The sequence below is a fragment of the Odocoileus virginianus genome, chromosome 16 (genome assembly GCF_023699985.2).
Source record: "Odocoileus virginianus isolate 20LAN1187 ecotype Illinois chromosome 16, Ovbor_1.2, whole genome shotgun sequence".
NCBI classification, from domain to species: Eukaryota; Metazoa; Chordata; class Mammalia; order Artiodactyla; family Cervidae; genus Odocoileus; species Odocoileus virginianus.
The window spans coordinates 1,513,109-1,524,811 of NC_069689.1; the positions used below are offsets into that span (position 1 = coordinate 1,513,109).

The 11,703-nt window shown below is 57.8% G+C and overlaps 1 protein-coding gene and 1 pseudogene across 1 annotated transcript in view; both read right to left on the reverse strand.

The window, feature by feature from the left end:
• Positions 1 to 221: 221 nt before the first annotated feature.
• On the reverse strand, positions 222 to 330 carry LOC139038870 (5S ribosomal RNA; annotated as a pseudogene).
• Positions 331 to 8,870: 8,540 nt separating this feature from the next.
• Positions 8,871 to 11,703, reverse strand: part of CSPG4 (chondroitin sulfate proteoglycan 4) — a 35,485-nt gene continuing 32,652 nt past the window's right edge. Inside the window, exon 10 of the mRNA XM_020873617.2 lies at positions 8,871 to 11,621. Coding sequence (XP_020729276.2) covers positions 9,787 to 11,621 — 1,835 coding nt within the window. The 3' untranslated portion in view covers positions 8,871 to 9,786. The remainder of the gene's footprint in view (positions 11,622 to 11,703) is intronic.

The window sequence follows — 11,703 nt, forward strand, 5'->3', positions numbered from 1 at the left end:
TGTCCCAGAGTGTGTGTGCATCCCCCTGTGTGCTTGCTGGGGGGCTGACGCTGGGTGTGAGGTCCCTACCGGGATGCTCTTTGCCCGTAGTCAACCGGTTGCACAATCCTCCCCACTGTGTCCCTAGCCCTCACTTCCAAGCTCAGGTCCTGCTTTGGAATCATGCTTGAAAGTGAATATGAAAGTTGCTCAGTGGTGTCCAACTCTTTGTGACCCCATGGGCTATACAGTCCATGGAATTCTCCCGTCCAAGTACTAACCAGGCCCGACCCTGCTTAGCTTCCGAGATCAGACGAGATCGGGCGCGTTCAGAGTGGTATGGCTGTAGACTAGTCCGTGGAATTCTCTAGGCCAGAATACTGGAGTGGGTAGCCTTTCCCTTCTCCAGGGGATCTTCCCAACCCAGGAATTGAACCCAGGCCTCCCACATTCCCGGCAGATTCTCTACCAACTAAGCCACAGGGGAAGCCCAAGAATACTGAAGTGGGTAGCCTCTTCCGTCTCCAGGGGATCTTCCCAACCCAGGAACTGAACCAGGGTCTCCTGCATTGCAGGTAGATTCTTTACCAACTGAGCTCTCAGGGAATCGTGCTCAGCTTCTCTCTTTTTCTCGCTTTACATCCACCCGTGAGCAAAGTGCCTCAAAAGAGATCCTACACTGGATCCGTCTCACCATCTCACCATGAGTCCCAAGCCAGTCCCATGCTTGTCCAGACTACTGTAGTAGTCTCCAAACACTTCTGTTGTCTCCTCCTCCCAAAGATCTAACAAGAGCCAGGGTGAGCTGTGTGTTTTTTTTCTTTAATATTTATTTGTTTGGCTGTGTTGGGCATATACATGTGTACCTGCTACATGTGGGCACTTCCTTGCGGCCACTACAACTACTCTAGTTGTAGTTCATGGGCTTAGTTGCCCCTTGGCACGTGGGATCTCAGTTCCCTGACCAGGGATTGAACCCTGCGTCCCCTGCATTGGGAAGCAGATTCTTAATTACTGGATCATCACAGGAGTCTCCAGAGTGGTTTTTAAGACCATATTCTAAATCAAATCACATCTGTCCCGTGCTTTTGACCTCCAGGGCATCCTGCTGTTCTTAAGAGAGATTCTTAACTCTTATCACAGCCGCAAGGCCCCTTTGATCTCACTGTAGAATCCTGTGTATTTTGGTCACAGAATTCCAGACCTACTGAACTGCTATTTCTCAAGCTTGTTATACCTCAGGACCTTTGCATTTGTGGGTCCCCTCTGTCTGGAATGTCCTTTTTTCTGCCTTCTAACAAAAAGCTATATGTAGCATCTAACTTGGGCACTTTTAAGTACTTGTAGAGGAGACTGTGTGATATCTAGAGTTTGCTGGAAGCAAGGAATGCTGGGGTAAGACACTGGCCCAGGGTTGATAACTGTTCTTCCTCCCAAATGTCTGTGTGGTTTGAACCTTAGTTAATTCAGGTCTTTGCTTAAAATGTCACCTCCTTGGAGAAGCCTTCCTTGACTTCTTAGTTCTAGTGCTTTGTATCTTTACCCTGCCTTTTTTCCCCCCTTCATTTTACTTATTATCAATTGCCAATTAAATATGTACATGTATTTAACTTTTTATTTTGGAAAGTTGCCAGCATATACAAAATAGAGAAACTAATACAGTATCATGGATCGCTGTGTGTCCATACCTGAGCTTCAACAATTATCAACCCTGGGCCAGTATCTTACTCCCTGACATTTGTTGCTTCCAAAAAACTCAAGATATCACACAATCTCCTCTGCAAGTTAGATGTTAAATATATCTGTTTGTTAGAAGACAGGCTTCAGGGGACCTGGGGTAACTCTGTTGTGCCCAGCACGGTGCCTGGCTCATAGCTGGTGACCCAGAATGTCTACATGGCAGTGTTTCAGGTCTCTGGGGAGAAGGTGTGTGTGGGTTCTGGTTTGCACAGGTCGGCTGCTGTCAGGGAGTCAATCTGCACATGTCTGCATGTGCGGCCGCATGTGGCAGTCCCTTAAATTGTGTGTGTGTGCACACACGTGTGTGTTGCCGCAGCAGCTGATGGCCGAATGCATGCTTCCTGGCTGATGTCATCTCCCACACCCCCTAGGAGCCAGTGACTTGCTCTGGGGAGTCGTTCCCTCTTCCTAAGCAAAGTGTGGGTATGAATGGGTGGGAAGGATCAGATCCTATCCACTGCCCCCACCCCCACCCCGCCCTGCTTTAGAGGGCTGGGTTCAAGGCCAGAGCAGAGAGCCCCTCCCTGCTCATCTCTGGTTAGCGGGAGGCTGTGCCGTCCTAGCTGGTGAGCGGGCAGCCTCCTTCCCTCCCTGCACTGCAGCCCTGCCCTGTTGGCTTGGCTGGGTGGGGTACATACGTATGAGGGTGGTGGTGTTCCAACCTGACCAACTCTTCAGGCTCCTCGGGTGACTCCTGGGTAATTGGGCAAACAGGGCCACTCACACTGGGGGTGACTGGGTGCAGAGCTCTGGTCCAGGTCTCAGAGTCCCCCACTTCCTACCCTGGTTCTGCGTCATAAGAGGTGGACCCTGGGGGCATGGGCAGTGGGAAGGAGTGCTTCCAGCCCAATGCCAGGCTTACTCTTGGGGGCTGCTTCTGCTCAGACCTGGCTTCCACAGGAGCGTCTCTCAGTCTGCCCCCAGAGCCCTGTCTGCTCCAGGGCCTGTTTCCTCCTCGCTCAAGCTCTGTATCGTCTTCCTCCCTCTTGATACTCTGACTTAACCTCAGGTAAGTCCTCTAACTCAATGGGGAGGCAGGAGGTCAGAGTCGGGCTGCTGGCTTCTCCTACCTAGAACCTGGCCCCTTGCTGCACACCTCACCCTCCCTACCCAAGCCCAGCAAAGCACATGCTCCCACGTCCATCTTCTTCAGGTGGGGGATGCATCTGGCCTTCCAGGAAGACTGAACATTTGTTCAGCACCTACTGTGCACCAGGTACTGTGGCGGCTGTGATAAATTACAAAGATCACAGTAACACCAACCTGGAAGCACCTACAGCATGCCAGATCCACACCAGGCAATTCAACAACAATTGCTGTTACAACAGCGACTCATCACAGTGTCAACATTTATTGACTGTTTACACACGAAGTGAGTGTTCACTGCGTGTCCGAGGCTCTTCTAAGAGCTTTGCCACAGCCGTGACCCTTTGAAACAAAACCTTGGTCAGTTGCTCTGCTAGGTCCTAACTCAGGCAGAGGAGCGGGAGCTGGCCTGGGCCTCTGGCTGGACACATTGCACAGATGCTGGCAGGGACAGGAGATGGGGCAGGAATGAAGCAGTGGGGGTCTAGGCAGAAAGCAGGCGGCCGGCTCCTCCCAGCTGGCTCTGTCCTCTCCGGTGTCAGTGATCCCGTCACGAGTTAAAACAGGTGGGTGGACTTGTGCAAGTTCACTGGGCTGGCACAGTCTCCACCTCTGCCCTCCCTCCCTGGATTCTGCCCCCAGACTCTGAGGTCCTCAGGGCAGACGATGGGGCAGAAGGGCGAAGGTCCTGAGGCCTGGAAGCTTCTCGGAGTCCTCAGACCTTGCTCCAGCCATCTGTGCAGGTGCCACCCTCTCAAGGCAACCTTTTAGCCAGGTTGACTCAGAGGGGCCTTTCCCCTGAGTCACTGCCTTCCAGGAGTGCCCAGGCTCTGCCAGCCTCGCCCACCTGCCTGCTTGCTCAACAGCCCTTTACAACAGGCTCCACCTTCCTCAACAAGACCCAACAGGGTTCCCCCTGCTGCTCTCTGGTTCTTGGCGGTCTCTGCCCCGGTCAGCATGGCTGGCAGCCCTGGCCCACCTGCGCTTGCCCTTGCTGCCTTTGTGGGAACCAGGAATCCCACTGCTGGGAGAGGCATCCTTGGCGTCTGGAGGGGTTTGGAAACTCGAGGAGGCCCAGCTCTGCCAACGGATTGCTGTGTGACTGTGGCAAGGCACTCCTGTAAGGTTGGGACTCTGAGCCCCCAAGCTGAATGCAGGCGGTCCCGCAGTGGTTAGACCAGCTGGGCCAGGAAGGTTCTGGCAAGGGGTTGGAGTAGCAGGGGAGCCTGAGTGGTAGGGGTTCTAGTTTGTCTCCCCCTCCTGCCCTGTGTAATCCATTTTGACTCTCTCTCTGGTGGGCTTCCACATTTAACTTGGTCAAAGTGTTCTGCCCATGAGATTCTGAGCAGATAGACCTCTTTGGGTGGGAGGGAGCCATGGTTCGGGTGTGGAGGGACAGAGAAGAGTCTGGGAGGGAGAGAGTCAAACCTGCCCTTTAGAAACCTGAGGTCTGCCTGCGCTTGGGAGGGGAGGCAGGAGCCGGAGCAGCAGTGGGGAGCCTCGTCAGCTCTCCTGGGGGATGAGGGAAGCTGGGAAAAGAGGTCTGGGTGGGCCTGGTGGTGAGAGACCTCTTGGGTCTGTGGGGAGGGGCTGTATTCTTGCAATATATGTTTCCTGACCATCTTTGCATGCCTAGCATTGGGCTGGCATGACCCTGCCCCGAGGGAGCACAGAGTTGAACTATGTTTCCTACAAGGTGTAGACCTCCTGCAGGGAAGGGCTGCAAGGCTGGGACCTTCTCCCAAGCTGGGGGCCTCCGAGATCTGGGAAGGGAGGGGACTTGGGTGCTCCAGAGACAGTCCCACTAGCAGGGCAGCACACAGGCTGGAGGTCAGAGTCAGCGTTTATTTAGGGGGGGCAGAAGAGTTAGCTTGGAAGCCTCCGTCCAGCCCCTCCTGCTCCCTACCCTCTCCACCTTCTATGGAGAGCTCTGGGGAGGCCCAGCCTCACTTCCTGATCATGCTGGGAGGTAGCCGGGCCAGCGGCTTCTTCCCTCTTCTGACTGCCGTGCTCTGCCCTGGAGGAGACCCAAGGCACTGACTGGTAACCTTGGCTGGACACCTCCCTTCTTCGTCCCTCCCTCTGCAGGTGGGGAGGGGCCAGGGAGAGAAGGACGGGCTGGATCGCAGACGGCGGGGGTGCGTAGAACTGATGCACTGGCCAGGGACCTGTCTGTCGCTGGGAGGTAAGGGTGGGAGTGGGCAACTCCTTGCCGACTCTCTTCGCTGGATCAGACCTGCCTGCCAGCCTCACCCCTGCTTCAAGGACTTAGACAGCCTAGCTAATTTGGACTTCAGGACTGACACCTGAGCCCTCTGTGACCTCACAAAGCTTCAGAAGGAAGCCTTGGGTGTAGCTCCAGGCTAAGGGCTAGCTGAGCAGGCAGTTCCTAGGTTGGGGGCCCAGGGAGCCGTGTTAAGGTAGAAAAGTCACTTCTGGGCCACTGGTTGATTTAAGCAAGGGCTGCTTCTGTCTTTAGGGGCTCCCAGGACATCTGAAAGGTGAAGGAACACAGTACCACCCACAGGGGGTGGGTTGGGCATGCTCGGCATTAGCACTGCCTGGCTGCTCTTGGTGTGGAAAGACCCAGCGCTCTGTAAGGAGAAAGGAAGCAGCCAGAGCCGGAGGCCCTCCCACCAGCCAGCTCACGCCGCTGGGTTAGGGCACACACGGTGTGGTAGTTACTCACTGGCATGTCTGGGGCTCTTCAGGAAGGGCTGGGTATATTTCTGTTTGCTTCTCCCACAGGATTTTTGGCACCAAATACCCTTGCCAATGCCTAAATAATCCCAGGGGTGGTTAACTATGACATTAACTATGAGAGGACCTAGGATGGGGCTGTAGAGAGAGGAGTCCAGCATGTCTGGTTGCCCCATCTTGGCTCCACTCACTTGTCAGGGCTCCCTCACATGTGCCAGCCAGGAACAGCAGACCCAACCTGAGAAATTGGTGGTGTGTGTGTGGGGGGAGGTGTTGCTGCTTAGGTACCTCCAGCCCTTTAAGATCTGGAATCTTCAGGGCCCAGAGGAAGATGCTAACACCCCTGGGGTTCCCATTGGTCAGGAGAGAAGGGTTGTGGGGAAGGAGGACCATTTCTCTTCCTTCCTATTGGAGGACAATGGTTCCAGCTCTGTGGGTCTACAGCTGCCCAGGCAACTCCACTTAAAGGGCCAGCTCACAGAATGAGGAGAGGGGCTCAAAGGAAGCCCCCCCCCCCATCTTTTTTTAGCATCTAAGAGGCTAAACCACTGAGGGTGGTGGGCAAGGCTTCTTCCAAGCTGGGGACCTGGGCCCCTCTGGCAAGCCCTACCCTGCTCCCCATACCCCTTTCCACCATCTTTCCCACAGTGGGGTCACTTCCCCACTGTGCGGAAGTGAGTTCGGACCTGGTGATGGGCTGCATATCCCAGGTACCACATGGCCAGCTCCTGGGACTGTGGGAGGACCATAGGCAAGGGGCACTCAACTCTGGAGTTTGTGTACCTATAAGTGCATGTTTGTGTGTGTGTGTGTGTGTGTGTGTGTGTGTGTGTGTGTGTGTAGGGGGTACACAGGCAAGTATGTATCTCTGTGTTGTTTCTGAAGGTCTGAAAGTGCATAGCTGTGAGCACAAGCCCACACTGTGTGTGTGTGTGTGTGTGTGTGTGTGTATGTGTGTCTAACAAGGTCAGAGGCTCCCGGACATTCCTGAGTGCTTGTACACTGGCTGGCGCCTATCCTCAGTGCCTGGGAGGAACCAGCTCCTTAAATGAAGGAATGGTGAGTTATTTTGTAAAGTGGGTAGCAACCTCCTTAAGTTGGGGGTGCTTGTCTGAAATCTGCAAGGGATTTACCTAATAAACCGAGGCCCTGCATTTAGAATGGGCTCTGAGGATGGTGTGCCAGTCAAGACCCTCTCCCAGGTCCTGGCAGAGATGCTGGCACAACGCCTGGGTGCCAGCCCACTGTCCAGCCCAGGCTTGAAGGAGCAAGAGCAGTACTGGCCTGTGCCAGCTTTCTGGGGGCAGGGCAGGCTGGGCCACGTGAACAGAGAGGGTGTCGTCAGGCCTCTTGGGGGAACCTGAGCCGAGCCAGATCCTGCCTGGTGGGTCCGTCATCTTCATCTCAGCTTACACTCCCAGGGAAACTGGCTGCTCTGGGTGGAGGCTGGCCCTAGATATCAGGGCCCTGAGGATGCAGCCTTGAACTCCAGAGAGAAGCTGACCAGAGAGTGGGGCGTGGCATGGAGACGCCCTTGGCAGGGCCCCTGGGTGAGGCTGGCATGGGGTGGATTGGAGAGGCCAGGCTTGAAAAGGAAGCCAGAGCCAGGACTTTGAGCTCCGGGTACAGAGGGATCTCTGCAGAGCCGCCACTTATGGGTCCTGGCCACCTTCCATGAAGGGGAGGCTTTCAATGTGGCAACAGGAGCTGACTGTGCTCAGGGTTCTGGTCTACCCAATGCAGGAGACATGAGACACAGGTTCGAACTCTGGGTTGGAAAGATCCCCTGGAGTAGGAAATGGCAACCCACTCCAGAATTCTTGCCTGGAGAATCCCCATGGACAGAGGAGCCTGGTGGGCTACAGTCCGTAAGGCCGTGAAGAGTCAGAAAGAATGAAGTGACTTAACACGCACGCATGGCTGCCTGCTGTGTGAGGCTCTAGACAAGCCTCTTGCCCTCTTAGTCCCCCTGGGTTCTCTGGGGGCCCTTCCTGCAGTGACCCACCAGGATTCCAGGTTTCCTTCCCAAAACTTCTGAGAGCAGGGGAAGTCCTAGGAGGCTGGATGCTGAGATGTGAAGGGCATTGTGGGGAGGGGTGGTCCAGGGACAGAAGCGTGGGAGGGAGGGAATCTCCTCTCTTGCCCTAATTCCTGGTTCAGATGCTACAGATGTGGGAAACAGCAGAGAGGTGATGCTGCTGAGCTGCCAGCGGCTGGCTGGGGCCCCCCACCCCCAATGCAGCTGTGCTCAGGTCCCAGATGCCCCTCCCTTCACCCCTCCCCCTCCCCCGGCCTCCCACGTCCCCCCAGAGCTCAGACCACTTTCCTGCTGTTCTTCTGAGGACTCCAACCTGCTCCCAGGGCCTGGGCTCTTCTCTGGGAGCTAGAATCTGTCTCCATTGCCCGTGACCCTGGGAGACCCTCTGAAGGGAAAGGACCAGAGTGGTGGCTCCTCAGCAACTCGTGAAAGACCGTCTGAGGATGCTTTGTCTCAGATCTATCTCTGGCTACAGGGACAGATGACTTTTTGGAACACTTGCTGCTCGCTCTGCCTTTGAAAAAAAGCACTCTTGGTCCTCTCGTTGGAAGGGTTGGTTGTTCAGTCCCTCGGTTGTGTCCGACTCTTTGTGACCCCATGGACTGTAGTCTGCCAGGCTCCTCTGTCCATGGGACTGCCTAGGTAAGAATATACTGGAGCAGGGTGCCATTTCCTTCTCCTGGGGATCTTCCCACCCAGGGATTGAACCCGTGGCTCCTGCATTGAAAGATGGGTTCTTTACCTTTGAGCCACCGGGGAAACCCTGTTGGAAGGGCAGAGACCAGCAGAAATCTTCCATGGGAAAATCTCCAGGGAACCGAGCAGGGGCACCTGTGGTGGTCCCCTTCTATCCTTCTCCCCATGCCCCAGCCTTGGGATCCCCAAGTCCCCCTCTATCCCTCTCCCCATACCCCAGCCTTGGGATCCCCAAGTTCCCCTCTGTCCCTGGCCCCATGCCCCAGCCTTGGGATCCCCAAGTCCCCCTCTCTCCCCATCTTTGCTGTTGCAACCTCTTGAGAGGTGGACAGAGAAACAGGGCTGTGGAGCCCAAAACTGAGGCTAAGACACCTGCAGCTGGGGCTCTGAATGTTTCTTGGTTTTGTTTTTCTTTTCTTCAAGCTCTTTGAAGAGGGCCTACTTATCCCTACCAAACCAAAGCCCCATCCCACAAAGATTGGCCCACCTGCCCGCACAGGTGGAGGCAGAGATCTGAAAGGCTCCAGGAGGTGGAAATTCAGGCCCCATCTATCCTGGTGACAGGCCTGGGGGAGTGCAGGCTAGTGTGGACGGGGCCCCAGTACACAGTCAGACAAACAACACACAGCTGTCCAGAACCTCTGAAGCACCTTTTATCCAGGCCTCACAGAGCCCAGTGCCCCCAAGTACCCACCCCACAGTCCTCAAGGGGCACAGGCATTGCGGCAGTCCAGGGCCTGAGAACCTGTATACTCCCCAGCCCAGCCCTCTCCAGGGCCACAGACCCACTCTTGCCTAGCCATCAGTCCATCAAGGTGGGGCCTTGGGACTGAGCTGGCCTCAGACCTTTCTCCATCCCTTACCCCAGGGGCTCCATCAGTCTAGGCTGGCTCAGCACCATGTTAAATAGCTTCCTTGCAATCCCCCTTAAATAAAACCATCCCAGAGCAACCCACCCACCTGGCACCCTGGATATATGATTCCACTGCTTATGCTTTTGAGAGAGTAGGGGGGACCCTCTCCTCCTGCCCTCTGCCCCAGGGAATAGCATCTCCCTGAAAAACCAGGGGAAGTTTTCTTCCCCATCCTGGGGCAGAGATGAAGGCAGGCCTGGCATGGCGTGGAAAATCCAGGAATCCCCATCTAGCCCCGCCATCCCTCTCTGCTCCTTGCCCTCTTAGCAGCCTGGGTCAAGTGTGACTTACCCAAGGTCACAGACCCAGGACTCAGAGTCCTGCTCTTCCAGGAGGCGGCTCTGGTTTTGATCACCCACACTAGCTCCAGGGCAGGGACCTGACTCTGAGCCCGCCTCTGTTCTCCGCCCCTTGCAGTTCTCTTGGCCGGAAGTGAGCTGGGGAGGTTCCAGCTCTTGTCTCCACTTGGTCCTGGATCCCTGGGCCTGCTTCCCAGCACCCTCCACACCCTGGTGTCCCCAGGATTCTCTGGCCCTGGGGAGACTCAGACAGCACCAGGGCATGGGAGCAATGGGGCCGGGGCCCGAGCAAGCCTGTCCCTGGCCCAATCGGCATCTGGGCCCAGGCCAGGCCTCACACCCAGTACTGGCCGTTCTTGAGGGCAGGGTTGGCTGTCCGGCAGAACTGCAGCAGCTCGGGGTCAGGCTGGCCCCCCGGCGGGGGCCCCTGGCCAGGCACCGCCGTCAGTGGGATGGCCTGGCCTGGCTCCACCTTGCGGAAGGTCTCGGCGTCACTGGCCAGGCCGTTTCGGGGCTTGGCGGTCAGCACCTGGACGTTGTGCTTGCCTGTCTTGTTGCGTTTGCGGAGGTAGAAGAGCAGAGGCACGATGAGGGCCAGGAGCAGGAGGACCAGGCAAATGGGGATGATGACGCTGAACATGTTGGCCTCCAGGAAGCCCAGGAAGCCCCCGCTGGCCATGGGGGGCACGGGGCTGGAGGTCGCTGGGCTTGGCCCGCCCGTGGGGGTGCCGCTCTCTGGCTCCCTGGCTTCAGTCCGAGCAGCCTCAGGCAGATTGAGCAGGGCCACTCTGTAGGTCCGGGCTGCGTTGAAAGGCTCCGTGGCAAAATCCAGCGAGGCCACAGCGGGAGGGACACCCCTTGCCCACAGCTCCAGAATGAGACTGTCACCCGTGGGGCCGGGAGAGCTACCCTCTGGCCTGCCTACCTCCAGTCCCAGCCGGCCATCCTCAAGGTCCTGCTGGGTGAACTGCTCCACAAGCTGGCCTCCCCGAGGCTCTGTCCTGGCCCGGGGCACTCGAACCACGCGGCCGTGCCGGGGTCCTGCCAAGAGCCGGAAACGCGGCACACTGCCCGTGCGGTTGGCCAGCTCTCCCGCATCTAAGACAGTGGGGTCCAGGAGCAGGGTGGCACCCTGGGGCCACGGCCCACCTGTCCACACGTGCAGCAGAGCCCTCACGGTGACGTTCACCGTGGCAGATGCGTTGGCACCCCTGGCCAGCGCCAGGATGCTGAACTGATCATGAGAGGAGGAGAAGTTGGTGAAGGCAAAGACCACGTCTCCCTGGTCTACCTGGAGCTGGCTGAAGGCTGTGGCAGGCTGCCCGCCCACCAGCAGATGCCCGTACCGGGGCCCCTGGGTGAGGCGGTAGGCTGCGTCTGGCTCCTCCCGATCGGAAACTACGCGGAGCTGCTGCCGGCTGAGGGAAGAGCGCCCTAAAGCTTGGGGCACCTCCAGGGGCGCCCGCAGCTGCACCTCAATGGCTGAGGGCAGGACGTCCACAGCCAGGGACATGAGCAGCGGGGGGCTGGCCCCGTCGGACACGCTCAGCTGGAACACGCCCACCACGCTGCTCCCATTAGCCACAAACGCCAGGCGTCCTGCATCCACGTCAGCCTGCGTGAAGCGGGTCACCGGCCCCGGGCTGGCCCCCGCTAGGCTCAGGAAGCCGTTGTGGGGGGCCCGCTGCACCTCATACTCGATCTCCCCGGGAGCGGAGTCTGGGTCCACCACGCTCAGCTGGGCCCGGGAGACAGGGCTGCGGGAGCCTCGGGTGAGCCGGAGCGGGACGGAGGCCTGAGGCTGCGGTGGCCTCTCATTCACATCGCGCACCGTGATGGCGAAGACCTCTGAGGTCTGCGGTCCCGCCACGGGGGCCCCCGCCGGCCCCTGGAGGTGGGCGCGGAAGCGGAAGCCATCCTGCTGGGTGCCCCCGCCACCGTGGGCGTACACCAGCTGCCCTGCGGCCAGCTCAGACTGCAGGAAGTGGGGCCGCCCGGCATGGAGGGGCTCCTCGGACACCAACAGCTGGCCCCGCGTGGGGAACTGCGTGATCTGGAAGAGCACGTCATGCTCCAGGCGTCGGGGCGATGGGACGCTGGCCAGAAGGTTGGCGGCGTCGAGGGCCGCAGTGGTGATCTCGGCCCTCTGGCCTTCGGAGACCCAGAGACCTGGGGAAGGGACACAGGCTGTGAAGGTTCCCGTCCACCGAAGGGAGAACCGTGGACCTTCAGACCAGAGTCTTCAAGGCCC